This window comes from Carcharodon carcharias, chromosome 9, assembly GCF_017639515.1.
Source record: "Carcharodon carcharias isolate sCarCar2 chromosome 9, sCarCar2.pri, whole genome shotgun sequence".
NCBI lineage: Eukaryota > Metazoa > Chordata > Chondrichthyes > Lamniformes > Lamnidae > Carcharodon > Carcharodon carcharias.
In genome coordinates this window covers 138,996,273-139,016,482 of record NC_054475.1, presented here as the reverse complement: position 1 = coordinate 139,016,482, position 20,210 = coordinate 138,996,273, and the positions used below count along the sequence as shown (strand labels likewise).

The 20,210-nt window shown below is 42.8% G+C and overlaps 1 protein-coding gene across 1 annotated transcript in view; it reads left to right on the top strand.

Annotated features, from left to right (window-relative positions):
* LOC121281811 (E3 ubiquitin-protein ligase MSL2-like) overlaps nt 1-19,954 on the top strand; it is a 29,601-nt gene extending 9,647 nt beyond the window's left edge. The window contains exon 2 of the mRNA XM_041194823.1: nt 16,503-19,954. Within this exon, the coding sequence (XP_041050757.1) occupies nt 16,503-17,509 (1,007 nt within the window). The 3' untranslated portion in view covers nt 17,510-19,954. The remainder of the gene's footprint in view (nt 1-16,502) is intronic.
* The last annotated feature ends 256 nt before the right edge of the window (nt 19,955-20,210 follow it).

Below are 20,210 nucleotides of genomic sequence, written 5' to 3'. Positions count from 1 at the left end.
AGCCAGTAAATGGCCCTATGCACATGCGCAGTTGGTTCTTTTTTATTTATTTAAAGGGAGCCCTGCACCTACACAGAACACGAAACAAAAACAAAAGTGAAACTGGGTAAAAAGATCAGGTGACTCAGAAGAAAAACGGCATTCTCGAGATGGAGACAGGGTGGGAACTGCAGAGAGCAGATTTCCCAGAAGAAAGTCCCAGAAACCAGTGGGTGGGACTAAAGGTCCCAGGAAGACTGAAGTCAAGGGAAAAGAACAGGAATCTGAGCAAGGTCCTGTTCAGTGAAGTTAAAGTAAGGAGCAGAGGAAAAGGCTCCAAAATAAAAAGAGAAAGCAGTGGGGAGCAGAACCAAGGCAAATTGGGCTTGCAAGAAAAGAGAAGATCTGAGGAGACAGCCAAAAGTTGGTGACTCCTTCCTCCAGACTTGTGAAGCAGTGGTATTCTGTTGGCATAGCTGAGTATCCTAGAGAGTGCGTGGAATGCAAAGCTTAAATGCGCATGACAATCCAGGGGAGAGGAACATAGGAAGGAGAAATTGAAGCCTGGAGGTGAATCCTTGTTGAATACGTTTGAGAGAAAATGTTGCTTGGGAGAAGATTCCAAGGTGAGTCCTTTGAGAGTGTTGATTGGAAACCCCCGTGTGAAAGAGAGTTTCCATGAGACCAGTTGACTCTCAGTGTCTCTGGGGGAGTTGATGAGACATCCACAGCATCTGCTATGGCTCTGTCACTTGATCTTGGAGCGTGTTATGTCCGACCACAGGTCGCCTATTGGTGAACATCAGACTATAAGATTTTTTTGTAACTTGTGTTATTCTTATGAATCTGTGTATACCTGTTAAGGTATGGTTGTGGGTGAAGGAGTAATGTAACATAGTTTATATTTTTCTTGTTTCATAAATGTTTTATCCTTTTGTTTAAAAGCACATCAGCAGATTCTGACTTTGTTCAGTAGCCACCCTCATGTTTCTAATTAAAAATTAAAAGTTAGGATCTATCAAACCAGACTGCAACCTGGAATCTGACTTGTCCAGTAGTAACATCAGCTGGGATCATGGCATATCTCATTGGTGTTATGTGGCCTTGTTTGTGTAAATTGGCTGCTCTGTTATCCTGCTTTATGATAGTTACCGCACTTCAAAAACGCTTTGGGACATCCTGCTAAGGTGAAGACAATTTGTGATCTCATTTTTATTCAAACACTATCTTGTACCTGTAAACATGCCCCAGGCCATTGCTGCAGGAGTTCCTCAGAGTAGTGTCCTAGGCCCAAGCATCTTCAGCTGTTCCATCAGTAACGGACAGGTCAGAATTGGGATGTTTTCTGATGATTGCACAATGCTCTGTATCATTTTCATTTTCTCTTACGCTTAAGTACCCTGTGCTGGCATGCAGCAAGATTTAGACAAATTCAAGCTTGAACTAATAAGTGGCAAGTAACATTTGTGCCACCTAAGTGCTAGGCAATCTCTAACAAGAGAGAATCTGACCATCTCCCTTTGATATCCAACAGCTTTACTATCACTGAATACCCCAACATCAACATCCTGGGAATTAAACATTGACCAGGAACTTAACTTGACCAGCCATATAAATTCTGTGGCTACAAGAGCAGGTCAGAGGCTTGGAATTCTGCACCAAGTAACTCAATCTGTCCATTATCTACAAGGTACAAGTGAGGAGTATGTTGCGATACTCTCCACTTACTTGGATGAGTGCAACTCCAACAACACTCAGGGAGCTGAACACTGCCCAGGATAAAACAGCCTGCTTGGTCAGTACCTCATTCATCACCTTAAACTTTTGCTCCCTCCACTACTAGCACACAATCACAGAATCAGAAGAGGCCCTTTGGCTCATCGAGTCTGCACTGACACAATCACAGCAGTATGTACCGTATACAAGATACCCTGCACCAACTAGCCAAGGCTCCTTTGATAGCACTTTGCAATCTGTGACCTCTACCATTTAGAAGAACAGGGACAGTGGACACATGGGAATACTACCACCTGAAAGTTCCCCTCCAAGCCACACATTGGAACTATATTATGGCTCCTTCACTGTCACTAGGTCAAAATCCTGGAGCTCCATCCCTATCGGCACTGTCAGTGTACAAACACCAGATGAACTGCTGAAGTTCGAGAATGTGGCTCCCCCCTGCTTTTTCAAGGGTAACTGGAGATGGGCAATACATGTTGGCAGCAACACTTACATCCCACAAAAGAATAAAAAAAAAGCATTGAATCTAACTTCTGGATGAAGGAATTGAAGAGTAGACCACATTTCAAATTAGATACATAAAAGACCTTGCAAAATGTGCTCACGTGGATTTTGGATTCCTTCCATTATATTGGCGGGGCTATGCAGCAAGAAAGCTACTATTTGGCTTAAGCTACTAAACTTGATCTGGAACACTAATGTTGTTTGGTAAAATAGTAGCACTTGCCTCCTTGTTATCAGTGATGGGCAAAAATGTTTTGCAACATGTATAGTATACATTTAACTGGACCAGCTGTACAAATGCTGTGGCTACAAGGACAGAGGTTGGGTATTCTACAGTGTATAATTAACTTGATTCTTCAAAGCCTTTCCACCAAATACAAGACCTAAATCAGGAATGCGATGGAATACACTCCACTTGCTTGGATGAGTGCAGCTTCAACAAGATTGAAGAAGCTCAACATCATTCAGGACAAAGCAGCCTGTTTGATTGGCATCTCATCCACTACACTGTCCACTATACTAATGTTCACTCCCTCCGTCACTAGTACACCATAGCTGCAGTACTATCTACAAGATGCAACTTGCCAAGACTTCTTCAAACTTATCTCCAAACCAAAGACATCTACCACCTAGAAGGATAAGGGCAACAGGTTCGAGGTAACACCACAACTTTCAAGTTCCCCTCTAAGTCATGCATCATCCTGACTTGGAAATATATCACCAATCCTTGACAGTTAAGAGGGTCAAAACACTGGAACCTAGAACACTTTGGGTGTACCTGCACCACATGGACTTCAGTCGTTCAAGAAGGCAGCTCAACACCACCTTCTCAAGGGCAATTAGGGAAGGGAATAAATGCTTTCTTTGCCAGCAATACCCAGAATCCGATGAACAAATAAAAAAAAGAGGAGGGATAACAGCCTGGGCAAAGAACCTTATTATGACTCTCCCATTCAGATTACCCATAATATCTCTTTGATCTTTAGCATAGCTTTTTAGTATCCAGGATACATTTTTTTAACGGCAGACAACCTATTTTGCAGCCCTCCATTACTTCATCCATGTTTTTATTCTTTGTGAATGTGCCTAAAGATCTGCACATTTCCAATAGGAAGTGAATGGATAGCAAGTGATAGCCAAATAACTTTAAAAGCATGTGGTAGCTAGTTATTTCTCTATGTGATGCATTACAATTGAGTCATATTCACTGGTCCACACGAGTACTTGGGTTACTGACCGCGAGAGCATGCTCAGCTGATGTTTCTTCCCTATGTAGCATGGGTTACTAAGACATTTTATTGTACCAGGAATGTGGTTGCAGCCCCCATAGATTTTGTTGCAAATCTTTTCCCAAATTACCTTGGCAGAACTTATCATCCATCTTTGTTCAGGAAGGGCACCTAAAAAATCAAACATTTTGTTCAGTAGCTAATCCAAACCTGGGATTTCCATTTCAACACACCACCCTGCTCTCATGTCCACATGTCCGTCCTTGACCTGCTGCAATGTTCCAGTGAAGCTCAACGCAAACTGCAGGAACAGCACCTCATCTTCCGACTAGGCACTCTACAGCCTTCCGGACTGAATGTTGAGTTCAACAATTTCAGATCATGAACACTCTCTTCCATTCCCAGCCTCTTTGGCCATTTTGATCCCTTCCCCCCACCCCACCTGCACTAGGGCCATCTGCCACTAGCTTGCTTCCCTTAATGTCCCCATTAGCACATCCTTTAGATAATATCACCTCTCCTGGTGTTTGATAAGGTGTTTACTAAAACACCCCTTTGTCCTTTTGTCTATGACATCTTTGGCAGTTTCTTCTTGGCCTCCACCTATCACTGGCCCCCTATCGAGATCTCCTGTCCTACCCCCTTCTACCAGCTTTTATTTCACCTCATTTCAATATGTCTTAGTTCTGATGAAGGGTCATACGGACTCAAAACATCAACTGTATCCCTCTGCGCAGATGCTGCCAGACCTGCTGAGCTTTTCCAGGTATCTTTGTTTTTGTTCTAGATTTCCAGCATCCGCAGTATATTGCTTTTATCTTATTGTTTAATTTGACTGCCACCTCTCTTCAAGGAATGTCTACCTTGAAGAAGTATTGCTCTTCCCTCTGACAGGATTTCCGCCTATCTCTTTTGCCTTGTTCACCTTCATTGCTTTCCATTTCTCTCCTGGTGTTTGATAAGGTGTTTACTAAAACTCGCTTTCACAGCCATATTTCATTCCTCAACTTACCCCACGTGGATTCCAGCTGAAGTTCCATCTCTCATGTTTCGAACCCACCCAGGATTACAGGTATCTCCGGGACATATAACGCTCCTTGGACTGCTGTTCGCATTGCATCCTGAGATCCACACTCAGTGCCATGAGCCGCCATATGAACACACTTGACCCCTCCCTCCAGCAGCACCGACGCACCCTATTTCTAAGCTGTGCTTACCCCCAGTTTCATTTTGTTCTTTGTCTCATCCGACGCCTCAACAAGAAACTTTGCCTTTTTCTTTCAGATGCAAAGGAACGCAAGCTCCAACAAGTCATCGACACCAGCACCCATCCAGGACCCTCCACCCCTGCCCATCCCTCTGACCCCATCCCGTCTTCCAATCCCAGCCCCTCCGTGTATTCACCATACTCTCTGACCTTCCCCTCTCTGATGCTGAATGTTCAGTGCTCAGCAAAGGACTCAGCGTCATACCCTTACGCCCTGATCTCAAAGAATTTCGGGCTCGGCACGATGCTGAGCTCTTCTGCCACCTTTGTCTCCGTGCTCACTTCTTTGGGCAGGAGTCCTCTCCCCGTTCAACGGATCCTTTTACCCACTTCCAATATTCTCCCTCCACCTGGACCCCTCCCTCTGGATTTTTACCTGCTCTTGATCTTTTCATTAAGAACTGTCGGCGTGACATCAGTCATCTCAATTTCTCTGCTCCTCTCACCCACTCTAACCTGTCTCTTTCTGAACTTGCCACACTCTGCTCTCTCAGGTCCAACCCTGACTTTGTCATCAAACCTGCTGGCAAGGGTGGTGCTGTTGTTGTCTGGCGCACTGACCTCTACCTCGCAGAGGCTGAGTGTTGGCTCGCAGACACTTCCTCCTACCTCCCCCTGGACCATGACCCCACCACTCAACATCAAGCCATTGTTTCCAGGACTGTCACTGACCTCAGCTGCTCTGGAGATCTTCCCTCCACAGCTTCCAATCTCATAGTCTTCCAATCTCGGACGGCCCGCTTCTACCTCCTACCCAAAATCCACAAACAGGACTGTCCCAGCAGACCGATTGTGTCAGCCTGTTCCTGCCCCACAGAACTCACTCCTTGTCCAGTCTCTTCCTGCCTACATCCACGATTCCTCTCACGCCCTACATGATATCAACAATTTCCAGTTCCCTGGCCCTAACCGCCTCCTCTTCACCATGCACGTCCAATCCCTCTACATTTCCATCCCCCACTAGGATGGTCTGAGGGCTCTCTGCTTCTTCCTCGAACAGAGGCCCGAACAATCCCCATCCACCACTACTTTCCTCCGTATGACTGAACTTGTTCTGTCAGTGAACAATTTCTCCTTAAACTCCTTCTCACTTCCTCCAGATAAAAGGTGTGGCAATGGATACCTGCATGGGCCCCAGTTATGCCTGTGTGTTTATGGGGTATGTCGAACATTCCTTGTTCCAGTCCTCCCACAACTCTCTCTCTGGTACATCGATGACTGCTTTGGTGCCGCTTCCTGCTCTCGTCTGGATCTGGAAAAATTTATTAATTTTGCTTCCAATTTCCACCCCTCCATTTTCACGTGGTTCATCACTGACACTTTCCTTCCCTTCCTTGATCTCTCAATCTCAATTTCTGGTGATAGACTGTCCACCAATTTTCATTTCAAGCCTACCAACTCCCGCAGCTACCTCAACTACAGCTCCTCACACCCTGCTTCCTGTAAGAACTCCATCCCATTCTTTCAGTTCCTTTGCCTCCGTCGCATCTGTTCTGATGATGCCACTTTCAAAAACAGTTCCTCTGATGTCTTCCTTCTTCCTTTACTGAGGTTTTCCACCTACGATGGTTGACAGGGCCTTCTACTGTGTCCCAGCCCATCTGCCATGCATCCACCCTCACACCTTCCTCTCCCTCCCAGAACCATGATAGGGTCCCCCTTGTCCTCACTTATCACCCCACCAGCCTCCACATTCAAAGGATCATCCTCTGCCATTTCCGCCAACTCCAGCATGATGTCACTACCAAACGTATCTTCCCTTCACCCCTTGGCGGCATTCCGCAGGGATTGTTCCCTCCGGGACACCCTGGTCTGCTCCTCCATCACCCCATACAATACAACCCCCTCCCACGGCACCTCCCCATGCAACTGCAGAAGGTGCAACACCTGCCCCTTTACTTCCCCCCCTCCTGATCATCCAAGGGCCCAAACACTCCTTTCAAGTGAAGCAGCACTTCATTTGCACTTCCCTCAATTTAGCCTACTGCATTCGCTGCTCCCAATGCGTTCTCTACGTTGGAGAGACCAAACACAGACTGGGTGACCATTTTGCGGAACACCTTCAGTCTGTCCGCAAGAATGACCCAGACCTCCCTGTTGCTTGCCATTTCAACCCTGCTCTCATGCCCACATGTCCGTCCTTGACCTGCTGCAATGTTCCAGTGAAGCTCAACGCAAACTGGAGGAACAGCACCTCATCTTCCGACTAGGCACTCTACAGCCTTCCGGACTTAATATTGAGTTCAACGATTTCAGATCATGAACTCTCTCCTCCATCCCCATCCCTTTTCTGATTCCCCTTTTTCCAATAATTTATAATATTTTTTTACAACTATATTTTTTTCTCTTCCCTCCTATTTTAAAATTTATTTCGATCTATTCTTTCATCTCCACCTTTTAGCCCATTTTGATCCCCCCCCCCCCCCCCATCCCACCCGCATGGGGGCCATCTGCCATCTTGCTTCCCTTAGTGTCCCCGTTAGCATATCCCTTAGATAATATCACCACCGTCAACACCCCTTTGTCCTTTTGTCTTTGACATCTTTGGCAGTCTCTTCTTGGCCTCCACGTATCACTGGCCCCCTATCGAGCTCTCCTGTCCCACCCCCTTCTACCACTTATATTTCATCTCATTTCTATATGTCTTAGTTCTGATGAAGGGTCATATGGACTGGAAACGCCAACTGTATCCCTCTCCGCAGATGCTGTCAGACCTGCTGATTTTTTCCAGGTATTTTTGTTTTTGTTCTGGGATGTAAGTAGTAACTAAGCTATTTGAATATCAGGTTTCGCATGATTAAGATTAGTCAAAGATGACCATGTTCGTCATCTGGAGTGTTGGTAGGATTCCAGTGGGTATGTAGGTGACTGCTAAGGCTGATCTGCGCCTGGAAGGTTCTGCTGCAAATAGGACTGGATATCACAGACAATTGAGTTTACACCATAGTAATAGGCTGGGCAAAGAGAGTATGTTTCTAGCAGAACTGGGGGAGATCAATACAAAATAGTTACCAATAAATCCATTAGGGAAATCAGAGAAAATGTCTACCTGGAGAGTGATAAGACTAGAGCTCAGTAGCACATGAAATAATTTAGGTTAACGGTATGCATTCATTTAAGGGGAAGCTAGATAAGCATTTGAGGCAGAAGGGAATAGACAGTCTTGTTGATTGAGTTGGATGAAAAAAGATAGACGGAGGCTTAATTGGAACATAAATGCCAGCATACACTGGTTGAACTGAATGGCTTGTTTTTGTGCTGTGCATTCTATAAATGAGGACAAGTGAACCAAACCTTAGAGAATTAGGGAGAGAAGTTTAGACAGGTAATGCTAAATTTTAGGGCCGATGCAGCTGAAGGCACGTTCACGTATGGTGGAGTACAGAAAATCTGGGATGCGCAAGGGGACAGAATGGTAGAAGCACAGAGATCCTTGAGGGTTGTGGATTGGCGGAGGTTACAAAGACATGGACAGGCAAAGCCACATAGGCTTTGAAAACAAGGCTAAAAATTTTAAAATCAAATTGCCACCAGTCAATGTAGGTCAATGAACATAGGGTTGATTGGTGAACAGGATTTGCTGCAAACTAGGATATGGGCAACAGGGCTTTGGATGAATTCAAGCTTATGGAGGCTGCAAGGTGGGAGAATCAGGAGAACATTGGAATAGTTCTGGCACAGATGAGGGTTTCAGCCACAAAAGAAATTCACCAGTACACAGCAATTACCTATTTTTATTCTAAAACCGAACTTTAAACAGATTAATAACCTGGTTGTACATTATGTTACTGCATTAATTCCTTGTTAATTAGGAACTACAAGGGTAACTAGAGTTCAGGTCACTTAGGCCGTGTCCGTGTCATGGACCTCTCAGGAATAGAAGTTTCTCAATACTATTCTACAAGAGAGCTAATTAATGTAACAAGTGTGTTTTCACTAACCATTTTCAAACTAGGCTGAGAGTTCAAATTGATGAGCACTTTCTCCCTGTTGTGCTGGAAATCGGCTTCGATATTTTGGCTATAGAACATCTCTAAGGATTTTTAATTATCCATTATTATATTAAGGAACGAGGACGAATGTCAGGTCATGAACTGTATTTTTGGTCGCTTTTGACTTCTTTGTCAGAACATCTTTGATTTCAAAGAAAATGGAGGAATGCTCCTTTGCTTCTCATGGTATTAAACTTAATATACTAATTTAAATTTTTGTTTGGTGTTGGCATGGGAGAAAGGGTTAGAATAATATAGGCTAGAAAATTGAGTGTAGGAGAATGAAGGGAATAAACTATGAGCTTAATTAAAACTCTTATCATTTTCTGTTTACCGGAATTAGTCAGCACTTTAGCCAAGCTATTCCAGTGCAGCTATGACATTGCTATTGACTCAGCAGGGTAGAAAATTAAAATAAAAACAAAATACTGTGGATGCTGGAAATCTGAAATAAAAACAGAAAATAATGGAAAAACACAGCAGGCCTGGCAGCATCTGTGGAGAGAGAAAAAGAGTTAAAGTTTCAAGTCCGTATAGCTCTTCTTCAGAGCTGATGATACTAAACTTAAATTAGTATATTGTATTCAATTAGTATATAGCTCTGAAGAAGAGTTATATGGACTCAAAGTTAACCCTGTTTCTCTCTCCACAGATGCTGCCAGATTTGCTGAGTTTTTCCAACATTTTCTGTTCTTACTGTAGGGGGTAGAGAATTGTCCCCAGGTATATCCTATGGGCAAGAAGCAGAACAAATTAAACCTAGACAGTTATCATTCTGTGTCAGTCTTCCCACACTTGTCAACAGGTTACACCTAATCTGTGCTGAGTTCAGATTCTGCCAGAGCTGTCTGGTTCCAGATGTGAATGCAAGAGACTGATTGATAAGTAGTAATTAATGCTTGTGTCGTGTAAGTGCCAAGAAAAGGCCTAACCATTTTACCTAACTTTCAATAACAGCATCATCACAAATTCTGCCACTGTCTACATCCTAGGATTTACTAGTAACCATAAGAATGCTAGATCAGCCACAGTAAACTCCCATGGCCACAAGAAGAGGCTGGGCACACCGCAGGAAGTGGCTCACTTCCAAACTCTTCCCCAAGTGCAAGGCATGCTTGTGATGGAATACTCACCACTTGCCATGGTGCAGCCATTTAAAATTCCAGAATCTCAATACCATCCATGACAAAACTGGCTGCTTGACTGGCACCTCTGCTACTGTAGTACAAGTTAACATTATGGAGACAGCTTTGCCTCCAATTTGTAAACCCTACTGACTTGAACATATATTGCTGGTCCCTCATTATTGCTGGATATTGATCCTGTTTTTTCTGGGAGAGCAGTAATTAATGGAGAAGGTCTAGTACCATCTCCTCAGGGCAATAAATATAGGCTTGGAAGTGCTATTCACATCCTAAGTACACATGTAAAAAAAATTAAAAACCAGATTCACTTGATATAATAACCCCAGAATAAATATACTATGTTTGGACAGATGGCTGAGGAACAAATAAAGCCACTTAATTAATATGCAAATATCTTGTGTATTTTATTTGTATGTATGTTTGGCAGCTCATTTTTGTTAGAGACGTTTACATTTTGTTGCTTGACTTTTTTTGAAAAATATATCTCTTGCACAATTTGGGTGATCCATATAAAATCTTCAGGACAAATCAACATACAAAGTTTACTATTCTGGGACATTGTGATTGGTCCAGTTTGTACTACTGTTCAGTGCAGCTGATGTGGTTGTTATTTTTCTGTCTTCCACCGAAAGTTGTTAAGTCTGTAACCTCTTTAATTCTTTGCTCATTCTCTGATTGGTTATTGAGTCTGACTTTTTATCGCCTAAGCCACAGTCCATTGAAGTGTTTACTCTACACCTCCTTAATAAAGATAAACTAGCACTTATATAAGCACACCCTCAGGATATCTGTGTGCTTTACAGGCAATGAATTTCTTTAAAAGTGTAATCACTTATATGAACAAATTTGCTAATTTGAGCAGAAGGTCCCTTGAACAACAGTAAGAAAAATGACTAGTTAATTTATTTTACTGGTGTTGATTGAGAAATGTTGACCATGATACTGGGAAAACATCTTCCTCTTCAAATCTTTTCATAGGATCTTTTAAGTCAATTTAAGTAGACAGAATAGGACCTCATCCCATTTTAAAAGACACATTTGCAAAGGGTATGAGGGGCCATCATATAACCAGTAGTCAAAATGCAGAGAATTTTCTGTTCAGTCCTTGGGCCCATTACATTTTACCTAAATATTGAATTGATAAGGAAAAGGGAACAAGAGTTCTCCAACTTGAGTGGCCTGAAAACCAAAAAAAAAATTGAGTAAAAACACCCAGTAATCCACATTCTGATGCTGTTCTTTTTTGAAAAAAGCAATAATTGACCACAATTGATTGGAAATTTGATTTCAGATCTACTATTCTTTGGAGTGAAAATTGTATTTAGTCTTGTGCAACGCTTGTGAATTTTATATCTTACAAAATTGTGTCAATATTAAAACAGCTAATTTACTTCAATTTCATACCTTTCTTAATTTGAAGCCTTAGATAAAAAGAAGCTTATTTGAAATTTACATGACTTACTTAGGACTGAAGTCACCTTGGTCATTCTCTGAATACTTTCCAATGCATCCATATGCTGCTTTACAATGTAGACGAGGAAGACTTTTTGGCCACTCTGAATTCATCCACCCTGAAAAATCCAAACGTTCCCTCATTTCAGTATTGAATTTTTTAAATGATTGAAAGGTTTTTGCCTTCATTACTCATAGCTGGAAGTTTATTCCACACTTTGATGGTCCTGTATGCAAGGAGGTATTTCCTGATACTGATCCTAAAATTATCTTATGCTAGTTTGAACCTATGATTCCTAGTTTTACACTTCAGTTTAATTTAAAATAATATTCCTGGATAACCTTAATATACCTGTAAAATTTCTTTATACCTTTAGGAGATCACTTCTCAGGTGCCTTCTTTCTGTGCTGAAAAATCAGTTATATCTAGTCTTTCCTCATAACTCGGACCATTGGTGCTAGGCTTTATTTTGTTGTCTCCTGTATTAAAAGGTTTGTCTTGTTTCTTGGCACCCAGAACTTGATGTAGTATTCAAGATGTGGTCTGACAAGCCACAATGCTTTTTGATCTTTAATTCCTTTGATTTATTCACTGTTATAGTTCAGCATTCTCTCAGCTTTGTTGATTGCATTGGTCAAAAATGTTTAGTGTTGAGACTAAGGGCAGAATTGCCCCAGATCTGCACTAAGTGTGGGTGGGCAGGAAAAAGGATATTTTAGCTGCTGGCTGCAATGGCAGATTTCACGCCATATCGTCCCAATCCTGACTCATTAATCATGCATTCCCGGGAAACACACCAGGTCGCTGGTGGTGCGTCCTCTGATTGCCCGCTTTGCCGTCACCTCAGCCCTCCAGTAAACTGGGTGCCATATTTAAAAGCTGCCCCTGTAAAGAACTAGCACTCTTCAAGGGATAGAAGATGCTGTGAACTGATGGCTGGTAAAGGGAGGAAACATGCTGCCGTCAGATATAGCGACACCTCCCTTGAGCGCCGACTGGACACGGTGGAGGCCTGCTGCGATGTCCTCTACCCCTCCCCTGGGCAGAGGCCAACAAGCAAGGTCATCGATCCAGCATGGGAGACATTGTCAGGGGTGGTCAGCGCCAGTGCTCTGCAAAAGACGATAGCCACCCAGTCCAGAAAGAGGATGAATGGTCTCATCCGTTCCACCAGGGTAAGTCACTCTTATTGCTTTCAACTCTCACACTCGTACATCCATCACACATCCACAGGGATCTCACATTTCAAGGGACAACACCAATAACTCTCACACATACCCTCGCATCTCCATCAGACTCTTATCTTCAAGTTCATGTCCTCATCCTGTGCATGGCTCTGCTCATCACACAAACATTCCATGCAGTGCCATGCATCCTGCTCACACTCTCTACATCTGTTTTCATGCAGGAGAAGCTGGCTCACAGCAGCAGGGAGAGGTCCCAGGCCAGGGTGGGGGAGGGGGGATGCGGGTGGAGTGGCCCACATTAGGCCCCTTACTCACTTTGAGGAATGTGCCATTTGCTTTCTGGTGAGGACATGGTCCCTGCCTGCAGTGACAGTTAGGTCTGTGGCGAACATACATGTCAGGATCCTGCACCACAACATGTCTCTCAACACAACTGTGAGTGCTCTCTCTCCTGCTTTATGCCTCTGCTGCCATGCACTAATCATCTCTACTTTGGTTCACAATGAGCTCTGTCAGGCGACCAAAACCAGCCAGCCAATCCCTCAGCTGCATCCAGGTCCTCACCTCCAGCCAGGAGGACACCTCCTCCATTGAAGAGCCGGATATAAGCAACCTGGAAGACTGGTTTCAGTGTTGACCCACACCCCCTACCAGCACAGAGACACACATCTCAGTGGGGCCTAGATGTGGAGTATGCTCAGGTTCACAATCTTGTGGTCACCTCACGGACATGTAACCAGAACAGGGGGAGGCAGGTTCAGCTGAGTTCTATGGCATGTAGAGGACTGCTGGGAAAGAGGCATCTGTGAGGTCTGAGTCAGATGATGTGCCTCTGGATTCGTGGAGAGTCAGCAGAAAGCAGGGGAACATCATGCAGAGCTGTTGGAAGCCCTCAACAGAGTGGCACGTGATTTGGAGGAGTGTATCGTCTACCTGCTATCTGATGAAATGGTGCCCAGATGTGCGTGTAAGGAAGTCTCCATGGGAAGGATGGCAGGCGCCACAGAAACTCTGGTCCAGCAGAACGTGGAGATGTGTGCAGACCTGCACTTCATCCCGGTAGCAATGGCTGAATTTCTGCAGTGGCAATACAAGAGGGAAATGGGGCACCTCGGCCTCCGTCCAGGTGCTCCTTCCCCTCAAGGAGTCAGGCTGGGGCCCTCAAGCACCCGAAGGAAGGAGGAGCGGCAGCTGGACATCCCTGGGTCATCCACTCAGGAATCTCTGAGGCTATCCTCTCCCTCTGAGACCCCTTTGCCTGTGACCCCCTCAGTCTCATCCTCTGTCACCACAGGAGGACAGCCAAAGCAAGCAAGGGCCCTCAATGCCTCAGTTCTCCAGAGGACCCACTCTGAAATCATCAGAGGCAACAGGGCCAACCATTGTACAGGCTGCCTGCACCCCTACCCCTGTTGCGGATGACAGGGCAGCGCCTAGAGAAGTTAAGAGTTTCTGATCACAAATGGTTGCATGGGTGAATACATTTTGTCATTTTATAAATGGGAAAATATACTCACTTTCATGGAATAATGTGTAATTGTGTATTTCAGCTTCATTTACAGGCTTTGCAAGTCCTCCCCCTGCATCCCCCCCGCCACGCTAACATTTCAGCTGCACACAGCCAGACCATGAGTGATTCTGGAGGGACAAGTGTGTGTGTGGCAGGATTTTTTGGAGCCTTGTGCAAACACTGTCCCACGCACACGGATCCTTCCCCCATCATGCTCGCTCAATGTCCCAAGCATTTTCAGTGCTGCCTGCTGGGGTTCTCTTTCAGTTGTCCAGCTGAGCTGACCTGCACTCTACCACCCACTGATCGCACTCCCATGCAGCACATGTTCTCACCCAGCATGAGGCTCCTTTCACTTTCAATTTTGCAAGATGGTTGTGGTGAAGTATGTCTTCAGCTCCCCATCCTTTCCCCTCTGCTATTCACCCGTGTCTTTTTCCCCATCACTGAACCCCCCCCCGGCATCACCTTTTACCTCCCCACTGGCAGCTACCAGCCAGAACCGTTTTCTTTCCGGGATGTTCAGGTGAACATGTCTTCCCTATCTTGCTGAGAATCCCATCCCCATCTGCATTGACCTCCTGGACCACCACCTTCCCACTCCCATGGTCCATATCTGCCTCCAAACCCTACCAACCACCCTCACTTCTACTGCTACAGTCGCACCCTCACCCTCTCACCCTACAGGTTCACTCTGCCCTTTCTCATTCACACCATTCCCTCCTACCATGCCCTCATTTCGCTCCCCAGAAAGTAGTCATCGACTCAACAGACCCCTCCCTTGCACATTCACCTAGACATCCCCAGCCTACCTTACTCCTTTGTCCATCCCGTATGCCTTTGTCCACCCAGTATTCCTTCATCCACACAGTACTCCTTCCCTTGCACCTTCCTCCCCCCTTACACCTACCTCCTCAATTGCCGTATTCTCGCCCATTACATCCTCCTCACTCATTCTCCCTCCTCCCCTCTCAACCTCACACCCCTGACACCATCATTTTCCTCCAACCTCACATTCCCCCCCCACCCCGGTACCCCTTGCACTCCTGGTCAAACTTAGACCTTCCTCTCCCAGCACCCCAGATATACCTCCCCCTCCCACTCACAGCTGGACCTCTCTCCCCACCCCTTCGACGATAATTCGTAACAGACCATTGACCAAGACACGGATGTCCCGAAGCAGACCCTCAACGGTGACCTAGTACTTCCCATGAGCTGCTTTGTGGTGGAGCCATGTCCATCAGAATCCACCCAGCATGCGATGCACATGTTCCTCCAAGGCCCGGTTGCTGTAGAGCTCCTACATTATCTTCTCCTTGAACGTCTGCAATGTGAGCAAGGCCCCCGACAGTAAGTCTCTACTTCTGCACATCACGCTTATCAAGACATGTTCTGCACCAGTGTGTTTTCCTGCTGTGGTGGGCGGTAAATTTGATGGGGGATGATTCTGGCGAGCAGGGCAGATGTATTAAAATGATCTTCCCAACGTGTGATGGCGGGAAACCAGTTTGCAGGCGGAGCAGACGATTGCAAACTGGTTTCACGGCATCGTGAAACCGATTTTTGATCTTCCCATCATATTGTCTACTTACACCCGCCATGACGCCCGATGCCAACAGGGACGGAAAATTCCACCCTTAGACTCCAAGGTCACTTTCCACTTTATCCATGGTGGTTTAATACCATGTATGTATGCCACCCATTTTTCCTTCCTATATGTAGCACATCATACTTAAATGCATTAAATATCATCTGCCAAAATTATGCCCACTTAACATATTTCTTCCTATTTATTTTGTAATCTTCGAACCACTTTCCAATTTCACTTCCCCCTCTAGCTGGTATCATCTGCCAATTTTCCACTTTGCATTGGATCACTGAATCCAGATTGTTAAAGAAACATATTAAGTTTTCAATTACTTCTCTCAGTATCCTTTCCCAGCTGTGATATAGTTTCCCCAGTCAAGATTAATTTCCTAACTTTCAGTCAGTTTCTTATCCATTCTCAGGATTTTTTCTGAATCCCTACAGCTTTGAGTTTAATGGGCATTTGTGTGAAACTTCAAAAGTCTTTTAGAAATTGAGGTATACCACATCACACCATATCACAGTCCACTTGGGTTGTCACTTCCTGAAAGCAATCGAGGAAGTTAGTCTAGTGGGATCTTCCTCTCCTGGATGCATGCAGACTTCTGTTATCTTGTTTATTGTTATATAGATTATCCTCAAGTTTACTCATAATTCCTTATTTTATGATGGAATAACTAAAACTACATGCTATTTTTCCCTCACTGTTAACCTGTATGTCATGTTCTAACTTCTAGAGTGCATTGGACTAGTCAGTTAAATATCTGAATTACCATATTAATAACTGCCTCATAGTGACCAATTCTTTGCTACTTGTGCCCCGTTTTGTGTAATACATAACTTTTACTTTGTCAGTCATGTTGAAACCGCTTCAAAATATGTATTTTAAGATTTCTTTCTTTGATTTAGGTAACCTACTGAAAAATCCAGTTGGTCCAAAAAAGTCAGCCTGCCAACATTTTGTATGTAAAAGTTGTACAGGGCAGAAAATGCAAATGAAGCCTTCCTGCAGTTGGTGCAAAGACTATGGAACATTTGTGGAAAATGAGCAACTTCATATTCTTCTAACTTGTTATAAGAAACTTTGTGACTACATAGCTAGCTGTGCCATATTGGAGAATATTTCAGAAAAATACACCTCACCAGTTAACCTAAATATTTTGTTGGAAGAGGCCATGATGTTGGTTCATGGTGAAATGGAGTCCAGTGTGTTGTGTTGCACAGATAAAGCTATGAAAATAATAAATAAATTGACTCCACTCCAGGTTGTACAAGTACAGGTGGTGCAAAAATCTTTTGCCTCCAATCAACCAACTGATCTTGCTGATGCCAATATAAAAGACAGGAAGAAAGTGGCTAGTGTCTTTAGTAGAAAGATTTGCAAACAAAGTATGTCACAGACAAATGATGGATGTAGTATGAAGAATACTGAGGATAAACGTATAATTCAAGCATCCACTGAGCAGATTCCTGTATCTCACATACCACCATCTGACAAAAGTTCCTTCAACTTGAACAAGCCTACTGACAACAGACACAGCAGTGTCGCTGAAAGGTTGAAGAATATGGTGAAAAGTTACAATGCTAAGTACAAAACTGTAAAGAGGTTAGGCAATCAAGAATGTGCTAGTTCAGTGAAATCTATGTGCAAAAAGTCAAAAGGGAAACCTGGGTGTAAATGTGGCCGTGCAGCATGTGCCCCCAGCGTTCTCACTTGCAGGGGACAGAGGTGCCCTTGTTATGCGAATCGTAGGTCTTGTCTAGACTGTATCTGCTGTGGATGTAACAATTCCTACATGGAAAATGGTACAAAGAAATTAGAGTCCTTTGCAGTTCCAGAGATAGCTCATAAGCAGAGCAGATTATTGAAGAGTGTTGGTAGTTCAGTTCCAATAGGCCATGCAAAACAAATGTAATTTTAAATAATGAATATGTTACCATAAGTTATCAAACAGTTGTGCAAGTCTTGAAAGGTTTCAATTTGGTTTCAAAAAGGACAGCCAAAATTTTGAATGCACCTAGAGAGCAAACAGTTTTGTACTGTAACCTTGTTAAGTGATTTATTATTGTCATCTTGGTTTGAAGAATTTCTGCTACCCTTTTCTATGGTCTAGTACACAATCCTTACCCTTTCTCCCATTCCAGAACAGCTTGCTGATTTTTTAAAATAATAGAAGGAAGCAGAATTGTTTCCTTGACAAAGAGAACTTGATGGCTTTTGTTCAACTCCTCAGATGAAGCTTCATTCAATATGGAGAAGGGTAAACTAAAGAAGAACAGAGGTAAACAGGAAATTTGGGGAAATCAAATAAAAATATAATGACAGATATGGGTAATGGAATGAGAAAACAGAAGTAATTTGTACAACAAAGGCTAAAGATTTTCTATATTAAAATGGAACACATGCAAAATCTGGCAGTTTCGATATACCATCATCCTGTTACTTTAGAAGGATGGACCCACTTGCCAATATACTTGAGTTAACCAATTTGGTGAAATTCTTTTGCAAGACAGTCCTAGTACCAATGTACAGTGTACTTTAAGAATGAAAAAATCTTTAAAAAAAAGGTTTGAAAAATTCTAAGGGAAGTTTAGAATTGTTCTGTTTTTCACAAATATTTGCTCTAACCCTCCTGAAACTATGATGTGTTATTGGTCATTTACATATGAGTGCTCCCATCTTTGGAGTAGGTTCTACTGTTGTGAAAATTATGGTGTTCTGTTGCATACAAGAGGAATTTTCATCTTTAGGTATCCATTTAAAATCAACCAAAGAAAAGTAAATTAATTTTAGAGTCACTTTTGACATTTTTCAGGAGGATCTTGCTAATAGGTAACATCTTCTGTTTACTTTGTGCGCTTTTGAACAACAATAGAAACTTCAGGTTTTTAAAGTAATCCAGTTGTGTTTTGTTTATATAAAAATAAACCTTTTCAAAAAACAGTGAAGGAGAGTAAAGAGGTGTAAGGGTTTTCAAGACTGATGCATTGATATTATAATTTTGATGTTAAAATAATGCCAGTATACTGATGTAGTTTAAGACCTTATGACCAAATTAGTGTGGTAAAACTGCTGAAGCCAAAATATCAAACTACCTCCAGTGAAACCTATAAAAATAGGTCGTCCGATGCTCAAGTAGCTCTTTGGCTCCGATTTAACAGGTGAAGCTCCTAAACGACCCATAATTTGATGTGTATCATGTCACACAAATTCATATTACTTCCAAGATGTTCCAGTTTTCTTGAAAACTTGTACACTCTTGCATGCAAATTCACATTTTTATACTTGTTCATTTGCAGCATTCTTTAAGGTCTTGAGTTTACAGTAAGGTTACTGCTATAGACATTTATGATCCTTTCAGTGGTAAACATGAAGCAGAAAAGCTCGGGTTTTAATCATTCAGATTCCCCAGAATCTCAATTAGTATATCTTCTGAGCCAATAATTTTCAAAAACATTTTAAGAAAAAGAGCTTAGAAGTTCCGTTGTGTAACTTTTTTAAAAAAAAGTAGTGATACCAACAGTCCCTTTTGAAACTTCTGTTTTTCTTTGCCTGCCTCAGTGTTTTTTTGTTAGGAGAGGTTAATTTTTATAATTATCAACACTGCTGGAGTTATTGAACTTCCTCATATAAAGGAATTGAACTAATAGGGATGCCACATTAATACAGTGAGTGCTTCAGCTACAGTCTCACCTAAAATTTGTAAATCAGTTCATCATCTTGACGCATTATCATAGATGTTAGCATGTAAGTCAACCTTTGAGGCCTCGAAAAATCCCTCCAAAAATGGGGGTTGGCTTATACACCCAGTAAAAAATGGTAAATGGTGGTTGTAGGTGATTGGCATTTTGAAATGTCATCAGTGGAATGGGCGTATCAAATTCCTGTGCTTCTTCACAACGCAGCCTGTAAATCCTGCTTAATCCCTTGCAACACAGTTATCAGGTGCTGGTAAGTAAAATTTGTGTTTGTGGGTGAAAAATTAAATCTGACTACTAATCCAAGTATCGCATGTTGTGGCTGAAAAGATGGTCAACTTATATGCTGAACATATGTTAAAAACATTATTTTTGAGTCTGCAGAAATGGGTCATTTTATATGCCGGGTCGACTTACACTCTGTGGTTTATGGTAGTTTTGATTATTCCTTCAAGCCAATTCCTTTCAATGATTTTTTCCAATTTTCAAAACCCATTGAAAGGAAATCAGCAAAGAGAGGTGAAAGAATGCTGAAGCTGAATGTAGTTCTTTCCAACTTCTGGATTTTTGAAAGGGTTCTGATGAGATTTCCTCTATGAATTTATCTGATGCAAAATAAGTTGTTGAACCTTATTGACAGCAATAAAACATCTGTTTCAATGCATTGAAGACTTTGGATTGCCTCTCTTTCTCATCCTCCTTTCCTGGGAATTACTATAAAGCAGCAAGCTTAAATGTAGGGTTTTAATGAAAATTTAATTCATACTGATTAGAGACTGCTTGTAACCAGACTTAAGTATTTGATTTGTAAGTGTAGAGTAGATAAATTGTATTGTTTAACTCCAAGACATTAATATATTTTAATAAGCTCAACATGAGATGTTTTTTCTTCTGTCCTTGGAACATAAAATCACTAAC